This window comes from Mixophyes fleayi, chromosome 4, assembly GCF_038048845.1.
Source record: "Mixophyes fleayi isolate aMixFle1 chromosome 4, aMixFle1.hap1, whole genome shotgun sequence".
Lineage (NCBI taxonomy): Eukaryota > Metazoa > Chordata > Amphibia > Anura > Limnodynastidae > Mixophyes > Mixophyes fleayi.
In genome coordinates, this window is record NC_134405.1 from 62,518,246 (window position 1) to 62,536,588 (window position 18,343).

An 18,343-nucleotide genomic window follows, 5' to 3' on the forward strand; every position below is an offset into this window, starting at 1 on the left:
ATGTTTCCTCTTTTCAAAATAAAGAATTTATAAAAAAATAAAAACATCTTTGGCACCCCCACATCACCCATCCCAAATGCACCCAATTGGTGTTGCAACTCTAGTTGTTATTAACCATCCAGAGGTTCAGAGAAGGTGCCAAAGAAAAAAATGCTTCCTCAGCGTTGTAATGTAATTACGACATCCGCCAGTAGAGGGCAGCACTGCATTAGGACTCTTCTGCCTTCAATAAAAAAAAAATAAGTCTACTTCCCCCTCTGCCACTCCACTTCTAATGTGCAGGAAAAGAAAATGAAGTCACAAGTGTGTCACAGTCCTATACCTGCTGAATAGAGTTACATAAAGTACTGCATGAGATCTCACCCAAAAATGCCTGGAAATTCCCAACTATACAGGCAACTGGAGTCCTGGGATTCCCTATTGCTCATTTCCAAACTAATACTTCCAGGAATTCCACATCACAAGCTGCCCGATATTCACCACAGTAAAGGAGCTTCATTTACCCAATTATTAGAACGTTTTGGTCGCTCCCCTTTCATAAGTTTCCCACTCATATTATGTTTTTTTGGGATTGGGTCCAGGCTCAGACATTACAGTCAAAGCTCCCAGCTCCTCTAATAGGCAGCGGCACTCAGGCAGATTGTACCTAATCTAAGCACTATGTGGGAAGTGGGACACTACAAAAGGAGAATGTAAAACTAGAACTATGAACGATTTCAGTCTCAACACAACAAAAAAAATATTGGATTTTTTCCCCCTAAAATGATGTTTATTGAAAACGTAACAATCCAAAACATATTACAAACCTTACATTCACTGTTTTACTTTTAGTATCAACACTAGATAATTTAAGTTGAAAAGACACAGGTTTAAATAACATCCAATTTAATAAGCCGTGAGTGACCAGAGTATAATTTATAGTTGAACTGCCGGGTCTTCATTAAGTAACATTATTTGATACCAGCTTGTCATGTGAAAACAAGGTTTGATTTGTGATTTGCTTGTTCCAGAAAGAGTTTTTCAATACAGCGTTCCCAAGTTGTGAAAAAGTGTTAGGGGGTATATTTACTAAGCTGCAGGTTTGAAAAAAGTGGAGATGTTGCCTATAGCAACCAATCAGATTCTAGCTGTCATTTTGTAGAATGTACTAAATAAATAACTAGAATCTGATTGGTTGCTATAGGCAACATCTTCACTTTTTCAAACCCGCAATTTAGTAAATATGAAAGATAAATTTAACTCCAATTACTGTTTGAACACATCATAAACTATACAAATGCTTATTTGTCCTATTAAAGGCTCACTAAACCTAAGATACAAGCTGATTAATAGGATACATTTCCATTGCTTGAGATGTTTGGTTGTATATTTACATTTGTTGTACAGCCAAGTGTGAACCATCGCTCTCTGCTATCAGTCGTTTCACATTTGGAGAGGTTGATTGCAGTCTCCTTCAATAGCCTTAAAAACTGGAAATCTGTTGTGCATAGAGAATAAATCTCCCACACAAGCTGAGCTGTTATATATAAAATAACGTTCCGAAACGTTTCCATATATTTTTCTGAATGTACTTACAGCTCTTTCATAAGAGTACAACTTGTATGTTAGGATTATTGGTCCTTTCAAGGCCACAATGAGTTTTATTTGGCAATGACAGATCCATATTACTTAGAAGAAGCACAAGTATGAAATCCCACAAAAAATATATATATATATTTATTTACAGGGCACTTTACAAAGCGATAGTAAAATCTTCTCTGTCCGGTACTGCAGGGTGTTATTCTGCCATTTCATAACTCGCCCCACCAGTAATGAGAACAGTTAGTGGGTTTCATGTCCATGAATAGAAGTCTGGTATCTCATCCATCATAGTGACGGTCTATGACGAAGGTTCTCCTCAGGATTGCCCTGCGCCTGTCTTGGTGGCTGCTTTCTTGTTCCCCTTTGTATATTTGAAGGTGCGGAGTGGGTTCTGTGTCTTCTTGAACTGCTAGGAGCGAAGAAAATAGGTTCCATGTATTACACACAAGACACTTATTTTAAACAATGGTGGTTATCACAAATTTTATTTTTTTGTTAGTAATGGGTATGCCCACAACAGGTAACGAACGGTCAAAGACACAGCAAGCCCCTGGCTGCAATTTCTACGAGGTATAATATCTGAATTAGTGGTGCCGTTACCATCTGCTGTGTGTATGTAATATATTATAGAGATAGATCGATCGATCGCAGTGGTTCCCAAACTATACCACAGCGATCTCACAGGGGTACCGCTACCAGGGCCGGTGGTAATCAAGGCGGTCAAATACTTGGTAATTATTTTGGCTTAGGGGTGCCTAAAAAAAACATGGAGACCTTAAGGGTGCTTCAAACTGAGAAACTTTGGGATCCACTCATAACGTATACAGCTCCACCTAGTGGTTCAATATAAAATGAGTCTATTCGATTTTAAACATAAAACATTTTGTGATGAAACTGCTAATTTTACAAGATGCTGTTCCACTTCATGAGCAGACTAAATTTCCCATTTGGGATGTGTCAGCTTAAATGGGAATAAATTTAATCTCTTCGTATAAAACTTGTTTTTGTTTTGCTGGTGCAGATAAAGATTTCTCTTGGTAGCCAGCAGAAACAAGTATCTTTATTTTATAACCCTTACCAATGGGAAAACTGGTGAAGTTTTCATAAGTGTGCCCAGTTACTTGAATGCGTTTAGAGCAGCCCCATAGGTGTGCTTTATTGAAGGTCTGGCTTGTTTATAGTTCCCAAAACAAAACTAAACTACTCATTTCAGGGGGTTTTTTCCTGGTTGTATACAAAAATTCTCATGGTGGTATTTAAAGGACATAGGGCTGGCATTAATATACACTTTACATTACATTATAGCACGAAATCTTACACAAAGCTTGTCCTCGCTTGTTTACGAATAACAAGCAATTGTGCTGAGAAAGTTGCAATGCTCTGATTGGTATAGGCAAGTCTAGCCCCACACACTTAGAAATCATTCACAAAAAGTCAAGCAAAAGGAATAAATAAAAAGAACTAAATATATTTTTGGACACCTGAATGGAGCCACAGAGGGTTTGGTATACGTAAAATGACAATTCTGCATTATTTCCAAGATTCCTTATTATGTTCAGATCACCCAATTTACTGCTCCAATCTGAAGATAATCTCATAAAATAAGTTATTTTAATTTATTTTTTTAAAGGAATTAAAAAGTTATCTTTTGCACCATAAGACACACCAATAGAGATAAGAAACAGGGTGGATGCTAGAGTTCCACTGCCAGCACTTGTAGATCCAGGTTCTCTGGGCTTTTCCTTAGCTTGCCTATCACCAAGAATGTCCCATGACATCTGAATATTACACCAAAAGACTTTGCTTCCGAATGCCGAAACACAGCGCGCTCAGCATTAAACGCACAGGGACTGATGCAGAGTTGAACGCAACTTGGAGTAATTTACGAATCAAAAATGTGCACATAAACAAAATATAAAAAAAAAAAAAAAAAAAAAAAAAAAGCTCAAGATGCTCCCGGCTGTAGTATATGCAGCAGGCTTACAGCAGGTGTACTTATACCCACATAGGCAGAACCAGGTCCTAAACACAACAGATTTGTAAACATTTGCTTTCATAAGAAAAAAGTCCTCATTTGCTATTAGGCTTTATATAATACAGCAGATAACACCTTCCTTCTCCCGTACTAATAAAAATAAAAAACTTTATTTTTTAAAATATACACAAATTCCTATATTACATGCACGATCAGTGAAGAAAGCACACAGCAGCTGCAAAGGTGAAGGCGCAGTTAGCCACCAATGCCGGCGATAGTCATCATCATCATCCGTGTGTATTTCCAGCAGGCCCTATGCTGATGCAAATAAAATGACTGCAAAAGGCATATCTGAGCCCGCATTCAAGTCTGCAAGAGACGTGCCTTTATAACACTCGCCCAACATCAGAACGCCCCTTCCCTCCCTGGTACCACCTCTTTAGGCGCAGGCACGGTCATAACTGCCAGAATCACACAATTCTACATAGGTGCAAATGCATATGCCCACTTTTCACGCATCTCCAACAACTAGAGAACAGCAATGCCACCCCTGGAACAAACTCCCTTAACTCCCACACTAGATACATAACAGGTCATCCGACCAGCGAGAGGTATAGTTAAGCTCCCACCTTTTTAGCTGGGACTTTGGAGGAGCTTGGCTGCATTCGTCTCCTCTTTCTCTTCCTCAGCAGAGGATCCACGACGGAGCGCAGGGAAGGTGGGACTGCGTGAGGTAAAGAACAAACAGTCACATCACAGTGAAAGAGAATGGGAAGTTTGTTTGAGTGGAAAGAGATATGAAACAAAGGTATAAAAGACAGTCCCACTGGCAGCACTGTAGTAATAGGCAAGCATATAATTTAATACAAAACAATACCACTGGAAGACTACAGACAGTGGTGGGCTGAACCAACATTCAGAAGAATGCAGCCTATCAACGCCCTAGGGAACCAGTGACATCACTGAGGCACCGCTCCCAGTACAGGTTCATGCTAAGGGCGCCTTATGCCTCAGTGATGTCCCGGTGTCATAGTGAACTGATAAACTGAATATGCAGCCTGTCACCTTCATATAAAACCACAGTGGGGGGCATTGGTGAAAACTGGTGTATTTATCTACAATCTTTAGCCAATGTCAACCGAACCTTACATTTTTGGAATTATACTAGAGGAATTACAATCTGATTGGTTACTGTGAGATGAGGAAACACTTTCGCAGTTACATGTGCAAACGTTGTCAGAGGACAACTCAAAATGCCTCATTTCCTGAGACTTGATTTTTGCACCAGCTCTGAGATAGTGGAAGTTGGGTCTCGTCCTATAATGTTAATGAGACGTACTTTGCACCTTCCAGTTACATTTCCCCGAGAAGCGCATTTCCACGCACATTTTACTCAAAGAAAAACAAAGCTTCAAACACAAAGAAGTACCACACACGATGAAGACAGTAACTTTACACTCTCTCCTGACTAACCTGAGCCATTCAATATACTAAACGAAATAGTATTTCAGAAGAAAAACTGGACAGATATATTTAATGAAGGGGATAATCTCCAGCCTGCTGAGAGACGTCCCAAGAGCCCGTGTCTCAGCACACTGGGCTGTGAACCAAGGCATACTGGTGCCAAACCAAGACATTTTGTCCTGCATATAAAGTTGGTGTTATAAATGAGATCACTGTGGTTAAACCCTGAAAGTGTGTCTAGCTAACATAGTAGACATGAAGGGCACAGAACAGGGGAGGGCATCCGATGCACAGACAGGTAGTACATAATAGAAGGCCGCACATACTCAGGTAATCAGGAACATTTTTTAGGTGAGGCTTTACTATTGCCGGGTGCAGTGCTTTATCGTGACGAAGGAGATTGAAGTCCCGGGGGTTATCCTCAAAATAGGTCTGTAGAAAGAGCGAGACAGATTAGGAGCAAATAAAATCAACACTACACAAAAGCTAGAAAAGTGGATTTTGTAGGGAGGCATCATGTTAGAGATTGCCTACATGCATTATGTATATCCCCCATGAGTGATGTCATGTGTGCGGAAGGTTTGTATTATGCGCACATGGGTACCAGAAAGCAAAATATCATAGGGAATTGTGTAACAGCTCACAACACACTCAGAGTTTTGTCTGTCATACACAAACAGTTTCAAGCTGACCTCGCTCACTATGCGCTACTGAGAATAGGACTGTGGTGCTGTATAGGGTCAGAGTGGTTGAGTTAGAATATAACGCTCAAAGTCACCACGTAGCCTCAGCTGTTCCCCGTGCACAGGTCTTACAGAGGTGTCTGGCCTGAGGCTCTTACACCCTTGTTTTATGAGCAAATTGCATTCATTGATAAAAGATCTGTAAAGTTGAGGATAGGATGGTTGCACAAAAGACACTATAAGGTGTTCTGACCTTTAGTTTCTCAGAGTTCAGCAGTTCTTCCTTTATCTCCTTTAGACGAGCTTCCTTTATAGCTTGCTTGGTCACTGACCTCATTGCATCCTAAGGGAGAAAGTTACATCACATAAATAAAACAAGTTCCTAACTCCGCCAACAGGGCAGACTCGATTAACCACAATGTTCTTCAGAACATCCCGGCTGCGCACTTTTACCGTTTATGTAAACATACCCGCTGCGAAGTGTCTCCGGAATAGTTGTGAGACGGCTAACTGAACTTGTCCCCAAACAGACCTGATACATGCTGTTGTAGACTAAATATAATCACTATTTATTTTATAGGGCCATCAATTCCGCAGCACTGTACAGAGAATATTTGTCGCTCGCATCAGTCCCTGCCCCAATGGAGCTTACAGTTCCCTCAGACACACACAGACTACGGTTACGTCTGTCAGAAGCCAATTATTCTACTAGTATGTTTTTGGAGTGAGGGAGGAAACCAGAACACCCATAGGTAACCCACGCAAACACGGGGAGAACATACAAATCCCACAGATTCCATGGTCAGGAATTGCTAACCACTAAGCCACCGTGCTGCCCCATATAACTTCCATCTCAATTCCATTGCACTCAGAATACAACATGGAGGGAGACTTTACATTTGTCTCCATTCCTTGAAGTATTACAAAAAATGATGAATCAGGACAAGGTCTGTGTTATAAATTGCTTTTGTAACAAGACCCACAGAACCTGAATACATTATGTTCTATAGATGAACCTTGTTTTCATTCATACTGACCCTACAGCGGTAACGAAATCCTTCTACCTCCTCCATGCGAAACCTGTAGGGGTGCAGCACACTTTCCTGAGAGGCCCCTGCAGGAGGAACACCAAAGGAGGATATTACAGCGACGGTACAGGTGTGGTGGTCATGCAGCCTGCATCTGCTTGTGAGAACTCATGATATAATCAGAATTAGCTAATAACACTTAGATACAGTCAGACCACAATTTATCATCTTTCAGGGACCAGGTTTTTTTATGTAATATAAGGGTAAAGGCTAAAAACATCCTAAAAACTGTGTAAATTAAAAAGACAACATGAAATCAACCAGTATTAAACAGTTTTGATCTACCATGAAAAACAGCTGTACAGTAAAAATATTGAAGGTAAAAAAATCATAATCCACCCATACATGTACAGTAATTTCATCATCATCACCATTTAATTATATAGCGCCACTAATTCCGCAGCGCTGTACAGAGAAATCGCTCACATCAGTCCCTGCCCCATTGGGGCTTACAGTCTAAATTCCCTAACACAGACACACAGAGACTAGGGTCAATTTGTTAGCAGCCAATTAACCTACCAGTATGTTTTTTGAGTGTGGGGGGGAAACGGGAGCACCCGGAGGAAACGCACGCAAACAAGGGGAGAATATACAAACTCCTCACAGATAAGGCCATGGTCAGGAATTGAACTCATGACCCCAGTGCTGTGAGGCAGAAGTGCTAACCACTTAACCATCGTGCTGCCCACGGAATGTTTCTTTTACCAGTTACTGCATTGAACACCTGCAGTAATACAGGAACCAGTGACATTACCAGGCCGTAGTCAATGCATAAATAGCATTCTCAAATATTAAATTAATTCCTCAAATGCTTGCCTCAGCTACATGCAGACGAAGGGTAAAATCCATTTAAATGTCATCCCAAAATGACCCAATCGTACATATTCCTACCGGGCAGACTGCATGTGTTCTCACAACGTTACTTGTCAAAACAAGAGGGGTATCCACACACACCATGCCAGAACTTAGACAGCACCCGTCTAAGGAAACCCTGACCAAACCTTAACTGCAGTATTTCTAGGTCAAACTAATAACTCTTTTACATATATATTTAATAATGTTGTTAGTAGCTCTCATAGAAAGCACCTTGCATTTTGTTTAGCTATTTTAACCCCTTCTCATCCATCCTACAGTAGATCCACACTGGGATTGCTACAGAACCCAAGCGATACCATGGTGACGTCACCTAAGTGCACTTTGAGAGAATTAAGCAGGGGAGGACAATCAGGGTTATACCCAAACAACAGCAGATCAATTATAACCACTTGTTATCGGAATCTAATGCTACGTTGGGGTGTCAGATAGCAGTCTATTAATTTCACAAGTGACCAATTATTGTTAGAAATCAGGTTTGTCTCACTAATAATAATATTAATACCTCCCCCAACTCAAGTTAAGTGGGGACGGGGAGAGAGTGGAAGGGAAAACCAAATGCTACCAGAATATCCTTACCACCATTAAGACTTTTGCCCACAGATGCTCTGTATAGAATATAAACCAACACCCGCTCCCACGTGCCAGACTTTCTCTATGCAACGTCCTTAAAGTAAAACATAATTTACTCATCTAGGGTACTAAAATAAAGTCCCATTTCTCAGTCACCTCCCTCACAAAAACAAAACCCTTTGCTAGGTATGCTATGGAACAAAGTTATTTCCAACAAAATGGTCTAGTTTAGTCTTGTGAAATTCCCTTTACATTAGAGGGTTAAGTATGAGGAAAGGAGAATAAAAACAGTACACAAGGAAAGGATCATGTTAGAATTATAAATGTTTGCCATTACGTGCATGCATCAGACTAACCTCCACCCAGTGCTTCCTCAATATCTGCCAGCAGGGGGAGCTCTGTATGTGCAACAAATGTAAGAACTACACCTGGGTTATTAGCACGGGCTGTCCTGAAACGAGAAGGACAATCATATAAAGGAAAAATAAAGCACCACAGGAAAGATATAGAGGGAAATGCAACTTGCACAGCCCTACAAACGCCCATTATACGTACCTTCCTGCACGGTGAATATAGGAGTCAACAGACTGGGGGAAATCGAAGTTTAACACTGTAGAAACATTATGGAAGTCAATTCCCCGTGACACGCCGTACTCACTGTCCTGGCCTCTGAAAAAAAAATTGAGCTGTTGATCAATGGACCACTAACATATGTAGAGGAGCTGTTTCACATACATGCAGTGTGAGTATAGGAACAGCGGGGTGAATGGCAGGACAGGATAGAGGCGGGATGTATCACATACATGGCAGGACAGGATAGAGGCGGGATGTATCACATACATGGCAGGACAGGATAGAGGCGGGATGTATCACATACATGGCAGGACAGGATAGAGGCGGGATGTATCACATACATGGCAGGACAGGATAGAGGCGGGATGTATCACATACGTGCAGTGTGAGTATAGGAACAGCGAGGAGGCTGTCAGGACAGGATAGAGGCGGGATGTATCACATACATGGCAGGACAGGATAGAGGCGGGATGTATCACATACATGGCAGGACAGGATAGAGGCGGGATGTATCACATACGTGCAGTGCGAGTATAGGAACAGCGAGGAGGATGGCAGGACAGGATAGAGGCGGGATGTATCACATACATGGCAGGACAGGATAGAGGCGGGATGTATCACATACATGGCAGGACAGGATAGAGGCGGGATGTATCACATACATGGCAGGACAGGATAGAGGCGGGATGTATCACATACATGGCAGGACAGGATAGAGGCGGGATGTATCACATACATGGCAGGACAGGATAGAGGCGGGATGTATCACATACATGGCAGGACAGGATAGAGGCGGGATGTATCACATACATGGCAGGACAGGATAGAGGCGGGATGTATCACATACATGGCAGGACAGGATAGGGGCGGGATGTATCACATACATGGCAGGACAGGATAGAGGCGGGATGTATCACATACATGGCAGGACAGGATAGAGGCGGGATGTATCACATACATGGCAGGACAGGATAGGGGCGGGATGTATCACATACATGACAGGACAGGATAGAGGTGGGATGTATCACATACATGGCAGGACAGGATAGGGGCGGGATGTATCACATACATGACAGGACAGGATAGGGGCGGGATGTATCACATACATGACAGGACAGGATAGAGGTGGGATGTATCACATACATGACAGGACAGGATAGGGGCGGGATGTATCACATACATGACAGGACAGGATAGAGGTGGGATGTATCACATACATGACAGGACAGGATAGAGGTGGGATGTATCACATACATGACAGGACAGGATAGAGGTGGGATGTATCACATACGTGCAGTGTGAGTATAGGAACAGTGAGGAGGATGGCAGGACAGGATAGAGGTGGGATGTATCACATACATGACAGGACAGGACAGAGGTGGGATGTATCACATGTGCAGTGATGGGAATAGAAAAAGCGTAAATGGTAGCAGTGCAGGATACAGGAGGGTTGATATGTTCAGACAAGGAATAGGACACATTGGAGAAGCATAATGAAAATAATATCAGATTTCTCTCTCACTTCTCGCCTCTTCCTCCCTTTCTCTTGCCAGCGGGCTTCTTTCCCTTCTTTTCCGAGGGGTCAGATAGAGATTGTTCATCTGTTGCAATAATGTAATCATAGAAGCCCTGGTTAAACTGTCCAATGATGTGACACCTGTAGGACAAAAACATTGTCTGACATTATTTCCATATTCCCAAAAAGTAACAATAGACAGCGATGACCACCCAGACCCCTAACAGAACTCTTGAATTAAATCATAACTTCAAATAAAAAGGAGAATGAAAGTTTGAAGTGGTATAATCGGCAAACAATTACTTAACAGGGTAATGTACAAGCACTAGTGCCAGTATGTTAACCCTGAACCGGACACCTCAAAAAACAACTATGCATAGCCCCTTTAAGAAATTTGGAAAAGGAGTATGTGGGGGGAAAGCAGCTCTTACCTTGACTGCACCGGTAGCTCAGAGTTTAGCACACAAGCTGGGATACTAAACTGTTCCAGGAAGAGTTTCAGCCGATAGCTCCTCTCCACATTGTTTACAAATATGATGGTTTTGCCGCGGACGAGGGAGAGTTTAAGCAACGTATAGAGCAAAAGGAACTTGTCCTCCTCCTCGCACTGGATCTGATACTGTGTGAGCTGAGAGCTGTCTGGCAACTGTGATTCCTCCAACTTCAGTATCACCTGAGGAGAGAAACATAAGACGGAAGAATAAGTAAACATTCATCATACTTGTAGTGATCAGTAGTGCACTGGGAACACCAGAGTTTCTATAGGCATCCGTTCAGTATGGAAAACTCACACCCCCAACATATCATTTCATTAATCTCACTTACACCAATTTAGTAGCTTGTACAGGTGGGACCCAGACTACAAACCAAGTGAAAGGACCAGCCACTAACTCATACACAGGTTAAGGGCTAAAAAAAAACAAGCTGGCCTAAATACCAGCGGACTTCTGCTACGAAAGGCAACTGTTGTATCAACAAACGTTACAAAGATCACTCAGGGAGAAACATGTAAGATTGGTGAGAGCGGTTTTCAGCTAATTTTGAAACAAAAGGGAGGCAATATCACCATTTATATAGCGCCACTGATTCCGCAGCGCTGTACAGAGAACTCATTCATATCAGTCCCTGCCCCATTGGAGCTTACAGTCTAAATTCCCTAACATACACACACACACAGACACTAGGGTCAATTTTGATAGCAGGCAATAAGAGAAATATAACACATACTGGGAGATTCAATTGCTGGCGATGTGAGCAGAGGTTCCAGCCAGAGTAAAGGCACAAGGTGTCTCCGTGGATGTTCCGGACACACCTTGCACAGAATTGAATCTCCCCCATAGACTGCTGATGTAGTCTGAAAGCCTATACAAACTTCGGCAATCTGGAACTCCTGAGTTGTTGTGGAACTACAATTACCAAGCACCCTTTAGGCTGCCAGGACACGTTGGGACTTGTAGCTCAACAGCTGAAGAGTGATATGTTTATCACTTCTGATGTAAGGAATGCCAGAAAATCAGAAAAATAATGACAAAAAATATAGCAGCGCTTATTACGTCAGGACGGTCAGAACAAATAAACAGGCAAAGTGATTTCTACATTTATGATGTATTCGCACACTTTATATTCAGCCCACTCACTACCTGCAATGCCAGGGAATGTCTGAGCACTGACACACTCAGCATATAATACCCATAGATAATATAGAAAACACAGGTTCCACTTAATGTACAAAATAAACTCACTGGATTGTGCAGAACAAGCTCCTTTATCGCCTGGACGTCTTCATTGAATGTGGCCGACATGAGGAAAGATTGGAAAATCTTTGGGAGTTGGCTAAAAGTGTGAGAGAAGAATTTAAGGGCCAGAATACTCCAACAAATCATTTATACTTGCAGCTATTCTACTAGACGAGAAAGCCTTCTCCTGGACCTCAGTTTCTCCAAAATGTTTCGTTATTTGTATTTTTATTGTAATAGTATTCACAAACTCATAGTTATGATAAGTCTACATTTAATTTTTTGCTATTCACAGTCAACACATTGCAGGACTAACTTAACCTGTCCGAACATCCAATAAGTCATTACATGTTGGTCAAGGACCATTGTACTCACCACAGCAAATTTTTTAAATCTTCTTCAAACCCAAACGAGAAGATCAGGTCAGCCTCATCGATGACCAAAGCTTGGAGGGTATCACGAAGGCAGAGTGTCTGCTGCTTCATGTGAACCAGTGCTCGGGAGGGAGTACCCACCACAATGTCTGGTTTCTCCATCAGGATAGGTCTAAAGGAGATAGACGCACTCTGTTAGTAACGGAGCCTCGGATTCTGTGATGGATTCCAGTTACTGATCCTTCTCCAACACTTACCTCTGGGCAGAAATGTCCGCCTGGCCGGAGATGTCTGCCACTCTGACATCGCGGGCACAGTAGGTTGTCAGCTGCCGGATCATTTGCTGAACCTGGTGGCCAAGTTCCTTGGTAGGTACCAGTATCAGAATCCGGACAGCCTGTTCAGAGACAGACTGAAGATAGAAAACAGGGTGAGATGTCTACATAAATACAGATATAAAGCAGATCTATTAAGAGGAGATCCTCACAGCGCACTGTCATATACGTGACAGAACAGGGCCACTTAATAGTAGAAAACTATTTACAGTTTATACAAAAGAAAGTAAAAGACCTGCAGCCAATTCAATCAGAAGTCAAATTAGTTACATACCATTCACCAATGTCTTACTATAGCCATGGCTGCTGTCAGGTAACATGGGGTATCAGGGACAGGGGTAAAGGGTGGGGTTGCAGTGATCACTATTGGAACCAATGCAACAATCTGCAAACTAGACTTTTATAAAATAAAGACAATGCTAATGGACATTATTACAGCAGTCTGATAACAATTTGTCATGCACAGGACATTAAAGTAACATACCATTTTGGACTGAAGAAGGTTCTGTATTATGGGAATTAAGTAGGCCGCAGTCTTCCCCGACCCCGTCCTTGCCCGTGCCAGGAGGTCCTTGCCGTCCATGGCCAGTGGAATGGCCTTCTCCTGGATTAAGGTTGGCTTGGCCCATCCTAAATCTGCAATGGCCTAGGTAGACATCAGCACACAATTGTAAAGCACTAGAGTATGCTGGTGTTAATAATAACATTTATATAACACTACATGTAGACAGTATATATAAAAATCCCATGAAAATATAATTTTATTCTAAACAGATTGTTAATTAAATGTTTGAAGTTAAATGGTCAAACGGATGCGTATCAAACTAAAGTTCTGCAGTTTCTGTTTCCCACATTAAAGCGCAACACATGGTACTGGAGCACACATACAATAAAAGAGTAAAAGCAAACTTGAGTGAAAGTAGAGTTACTATATTTGAAAACACTGTAATCGTCACTGGCATTATGGAACAATACCACTTATTACTCCAGTTTATCGTTCCTCCACCTTGTCATATACATTTGAATACAATATTCAGGGATATAGATCCCCACACCTACATAATATTACCTGACCACTGTACATGAGCATAATACAATTCTATTACACACTTTACAGACATAGGACACTACACCTCCAACATGACCTGACCACTGTACATGATCATAATACAATTCTATTACACACTATACAGACATAGGACACTACACCTCCAACATGACCTGACCACTGGACATGATCATCATACAATTCTATTACACACTATACAGACATAGGACACTACACCTCCAACATGACCTGACCACTGGACATGATCATAATACAAATCTATTAGACACTATACAGACATAGGACTCTACACCTCCCAATATGACCAGACCACTGGTTATGACCACAATTATACTTCACTTTTTACAGACATGGGACTCTACATCTGCACCACATGTCTTGGCCACTGAACAGAACCATAATATAATTGTGTTACACTTCATAAAGACAGAGACCTATTTATTAGTGTTACCCAGATTGAGGCCATAACTAATTTTTATGAGACAGAAAAAAAAGAATAAGCATATTTCTATGTTTTTGTTCTGATAATGGCATCATTAGGTCTGATACTTGATAAACCTATTGTCAGTAGGGTTACCAGTAATCCCTTTGATGTATAGGGCATTGCAATAACAAGCCATACTGCCAGCAAAAAACACACACATTTTACCCAGCAATAGGGCTCCTTGTCCTTTTATAAAGATACCTCATAAATCACTACACCTACACAACGTAACATCACCACTGAACATAATCATAACACAATTCAGTGTCAATTCAAGTCTTAGCCAAATAATGGCAACCTGAGGCTGTCCCAATATGTCTGGTGCACCTCTGGCATGACATGCTGATCTTGTAGTTCACATGGGGGGGGGGTGAACAGTCTCAGGTTGCTCAAGTTTGCTTTATATATACCTAGATTGCAAAGGCTATAGTTCATGCTGGGACTTGTTGCTCCACAACTACTAAGGAACATCAGGCTGACCAAAGCTTATCTATAGTTACTGAATCATTTTAGGCTGGCAGGACATGCTTGAACTTGCAGTTCCACACCAGATGAAAAGACACGGATTGTCTTTCCCTGCTGGCCATAATATTTACTTTCCATAAGGAAGTCACAAGTGTGACACAACAAGCTCACCTTCAGCAGCCGGTCATCTACACCTAATTCATGGAAGCGCAGAGTAGCCATATGCACGTGTGTAACCGGGGAGGACTGGTACCATAGAGTTTACACAGCAGGGTAGACCTACACCACAGATCATAGAGAACGCAAGGCTAGAAAGTGCAAACTATAGAGTTCCAAACAGAAGATAGATAAAACGAATTTACGTACTAAGTAATGACAGAGCCATCTAGTGGTAGACCTATGATTGTACATGGCTTAGAGAAGCCATGAGGTGCCCACTCTGGGACCATACTGTCTGAACACAATATTTCTCTAGCTAGCCAAACAAATCACATATTTTTCTACATGGATTAAATATACAATGATGTTAAATGTATTTTAATTACTATGAATTGATCTAAAATATATCTGTGTCATGGAGAAAAATCATGGAATTTAAAAGAAGGCACTCCCAAGACATATGAAATGTCTATGACTGTGAGAAAATCCTGTTTGTTGATGGTTTCAAGGACAGAATTCACAGACACCGCGCAAAAGTGCCTGGTACAGACAAACTTGTTGAGCCTCTGAAAATCCAGAACAGTGTAAAAGGCTCCTGATGATTTCATGATGAGAAAGAGTCTGGATTGGAATAGTAATCTGTGCTTTCCTGACCTGCAAATACAAGATAATTTGCATGAGCTTTTTGTAATGTTTGCAGACTGTCTTGTAAAGCTACTGTGATTTTACCAAGAAGTTCTGCTGGGATTCTGATGAAACTCTATTCCTTACAATGTCCAATAACCATGGATCTGTAAATAATTCACATTTCTACATATTGTGCAATTCTGCGCCCTACTGGTGTTAGTGGGGACTAGCAATAGTCCTCTGTTCTCCTCTCTTTAAATCTGAATGCGTGAAAGGACTATTTGGGTGCAGCAGGAATATTCTGCCTGATATATTGTCTCCCCGGCCTATCAATACCTCAAATAGAGGTATTTTGACCTTTAATCTTGGGGCAAGTGGTTAGTTTTATCCCCCAGAAGACTTCTGTAACATGGTGTCTAACACATCCTCGAACAGCAGAGACGCTTCAAATGGGAGATTGGCTACAATGTTTTTTGACTGAGCGTCTATTTCCCAAGGGCGCAAACAGAGTGCTTTCTTAGCCACTGCTGTTGATGCCATAGTCCTTGCCGAAAAAGCAATGGTGTCCAAAGAGGCTTTACACAAAAACTCTATGTCTCTCTAAATAACCTCAGTACATTTGTATAAAGTGTCTCTCCACACAATCTATGCGCCCTGGCCACTGAGACCATGGTTATGTCTGACTTCAATGATTCCAGATGACATGTCAAGCTATTTAAAACAACTCTTCATCTTTCCATCCATAAGGTTCTTTAGCAGACGAGCATCTTCAAGAGGGATAGTGGGTCTGGTTGACTTACTCACTACAGGTGCATCTACTTTTGGAACCAAGCTCCACTTCTGAGCCTCTTCTTTACTGAATGTTCTAATCTCTTTAAGACTAAGTTTTTCTACTTTTGACCATTCCTTATGAATAAGTTATTTTATTACTTGATGTGAAAAACTTGTATCATTCTTACAATCTTCAAAAATGAATTTATGAGCCTCTGAGGCTTTTGCTTCCTCATCCAAACCCAGACTTGTATATATGTTTCAGAAAAATCTCCACATTATCTAGGTCCAACATCCTAGGGGTTTATTTAATCTCTCCTAATTTATTACTAGAGTAGTCTTCCACATTCCCGGAAAAATCCAATTCTGAAAATATCTATCTTCATGATCCTCACTGCTTAGACCATGATCTCTGTATCCCTTGTACAGCACACAGATGTTCCTTGGTCACAAAATACTCGTTCATTCACTCTTTAAGTTCCTTAAACTCCTCTGGGTGGGGGGGGTGTGACTTTTTCCTTTAGCTCTAGAAGACTACTAAAAGGACAGGGTATTATTAACAGCTAAGTAATGTGAATGCATGAAAAATAAAGCACCCCTAACTTGTAGGCTTCCTAGAGCATTGCCCTTCTGCTGTTTTGGGCTACATTCCACTGCAGATCTCCAGCTGCTGCACTCCCACTGAAGGTGGACATCCTTCACCAGCACAGGGAACACTTCAGAGCGGTTCCAAGTCATTCTTTAGTGCATGGTCCTCCTCTCTGTGCCCTGAGACCTATGATGCAGCAGGCATCACAAGTTAAACATGGGTAGTCCGCGAGTGTTTCCCAGGCAGCTAGCCCCGGGGAAAACACTTGCAGAAACACTACCTGACCTATGCTAGACATGAAAAGACATAGGGAAAGATTAGGAGTTGCCTTACAGTCTATATGTAGTTATTTTTAACCTGTCTCTACCTAAGCTGGAAAGGGAACCTACCTGTTGAGATGAAGGATTGAAGAGGAAATAGCTGCTAACAACCATAACTGTCCTTCACCATTTATATTAACTGATCCTCCTTTCTCTTCCAGTTCTGGAGAAGGCATTCAATTTAGGATCCAGATTCATGGCATCAAAGTAAAAAGCCGACCCCTTCTTGAATTTGGTTTCAACTAGCAAGCAATTGTGGTTCATGGCCATCATTCGGTGCCTGGCTATCCTGGGTCTCTTTACACATTCTTCCACCCTCACCTTGTTTATCCTCCAGCTCAGAACAGCTATGACAGGTGTGGTTACTTAGCACAGTGCTCGTTGCAGGACAGAGCCAAGACACTTGTTCCCCAAGCTTGCAGTAAATTGTCAAAACAACCATGCACTTAGTGCTACAACTCTCCTTGACACCACCATGTCATTTTCCACTGTCTTTTTAACTATTTTGTCAGAAGATGATGATGATGATGATGATGATGATGATGTGTTACATACAAAGAGTCGATGTAGCACGGTGGCTTAGTAGTTAGTACTTCTGCCTCACAGCACTGGGATCATGAGTTTGATTCCCAACCATGGGCTTATCGGTGTGAAGTTTGTGTGGCTTTCCTCTAGGTGCTCTGGTTTCCTTCTACATTCCAAAAACATACTAGTGCAGTGGTTCTTAACCAGGGGTCCAAGTGGTAACAATAGATTTGTAATATAAAATTATAAATTTGACTCAACTGTACTATGTACTCACTGAACCCATGATACACTGCCAAACGCTATGACCCCACTACTACCCTCTCTACTTTTGCTACTGCAGTCACCAGTGTGACGAGAAACTGTTTGAAACATGCACGTGTTTGCATATTGAGTACAAACGTCAATGAGAGTTTTTAGTACAATACATTCTTTTTAGGCGTATTTTCTTATTTTTAGTATCTCCATATATATATTCAAATGTTATACATTATTATATAATGACTGTCATAGTATATGTTTTTGTTTACTTTTTGTTATTATCAAAAATGTAAATAAATAAA

General features: G+C 41.4%; 1 protein-coding gene across 2 annotated transcripts; it reads right to left on the reverse strand.

The window, feature by feature from the left end:
* Positions 1–868: 868 nt before the first annotated feature.
* DDX56 (DEAD-box helicase 56) lies at positions 869–15,079 on the reverse strand. Of its 2 annotated transcripts, none has more exons than XM_075207246.1 (14): positions 14,961–15,079; positions 13,256–13,417; positions 12,694–12,848; positions 12,438–12,608; positions 12,069–12,159; positions 10,758–10,999; positions 10,333–10,467; positions 8,793–8,906; positions 8,594–8,688; positions 6,741–6,817; positions 5,957–6,046; positions 5,347–5,452; positions 4,186–4,280; positions 869–1,990 (listed from the first exon to the last, which is right to left on the reverse strand). In XM_075207246.1, the coding sequence occupies exons 1-14, from the start codon at positions 15,009–15,011 to the stop codon at positions 1,898–1,900; spliced, it is 1,677 nt and encodes a 558-aa protein (XP_075063347.1). In that variant the 5' UTR covers positions 15,012–15,079; the 3' UTR covers positions 869–1,897. The 2 variants fall into 2 exon arrangements, with proteins under 2 accessions (XP_075063347.1, XP_075063348.1); XM_075207247.1 differs by having other exon boundaries at positions 869–1,987; positions 14,961–15,077.
* Positions 15,080–18,343: the final 3,264 nt, after the last annotated feature.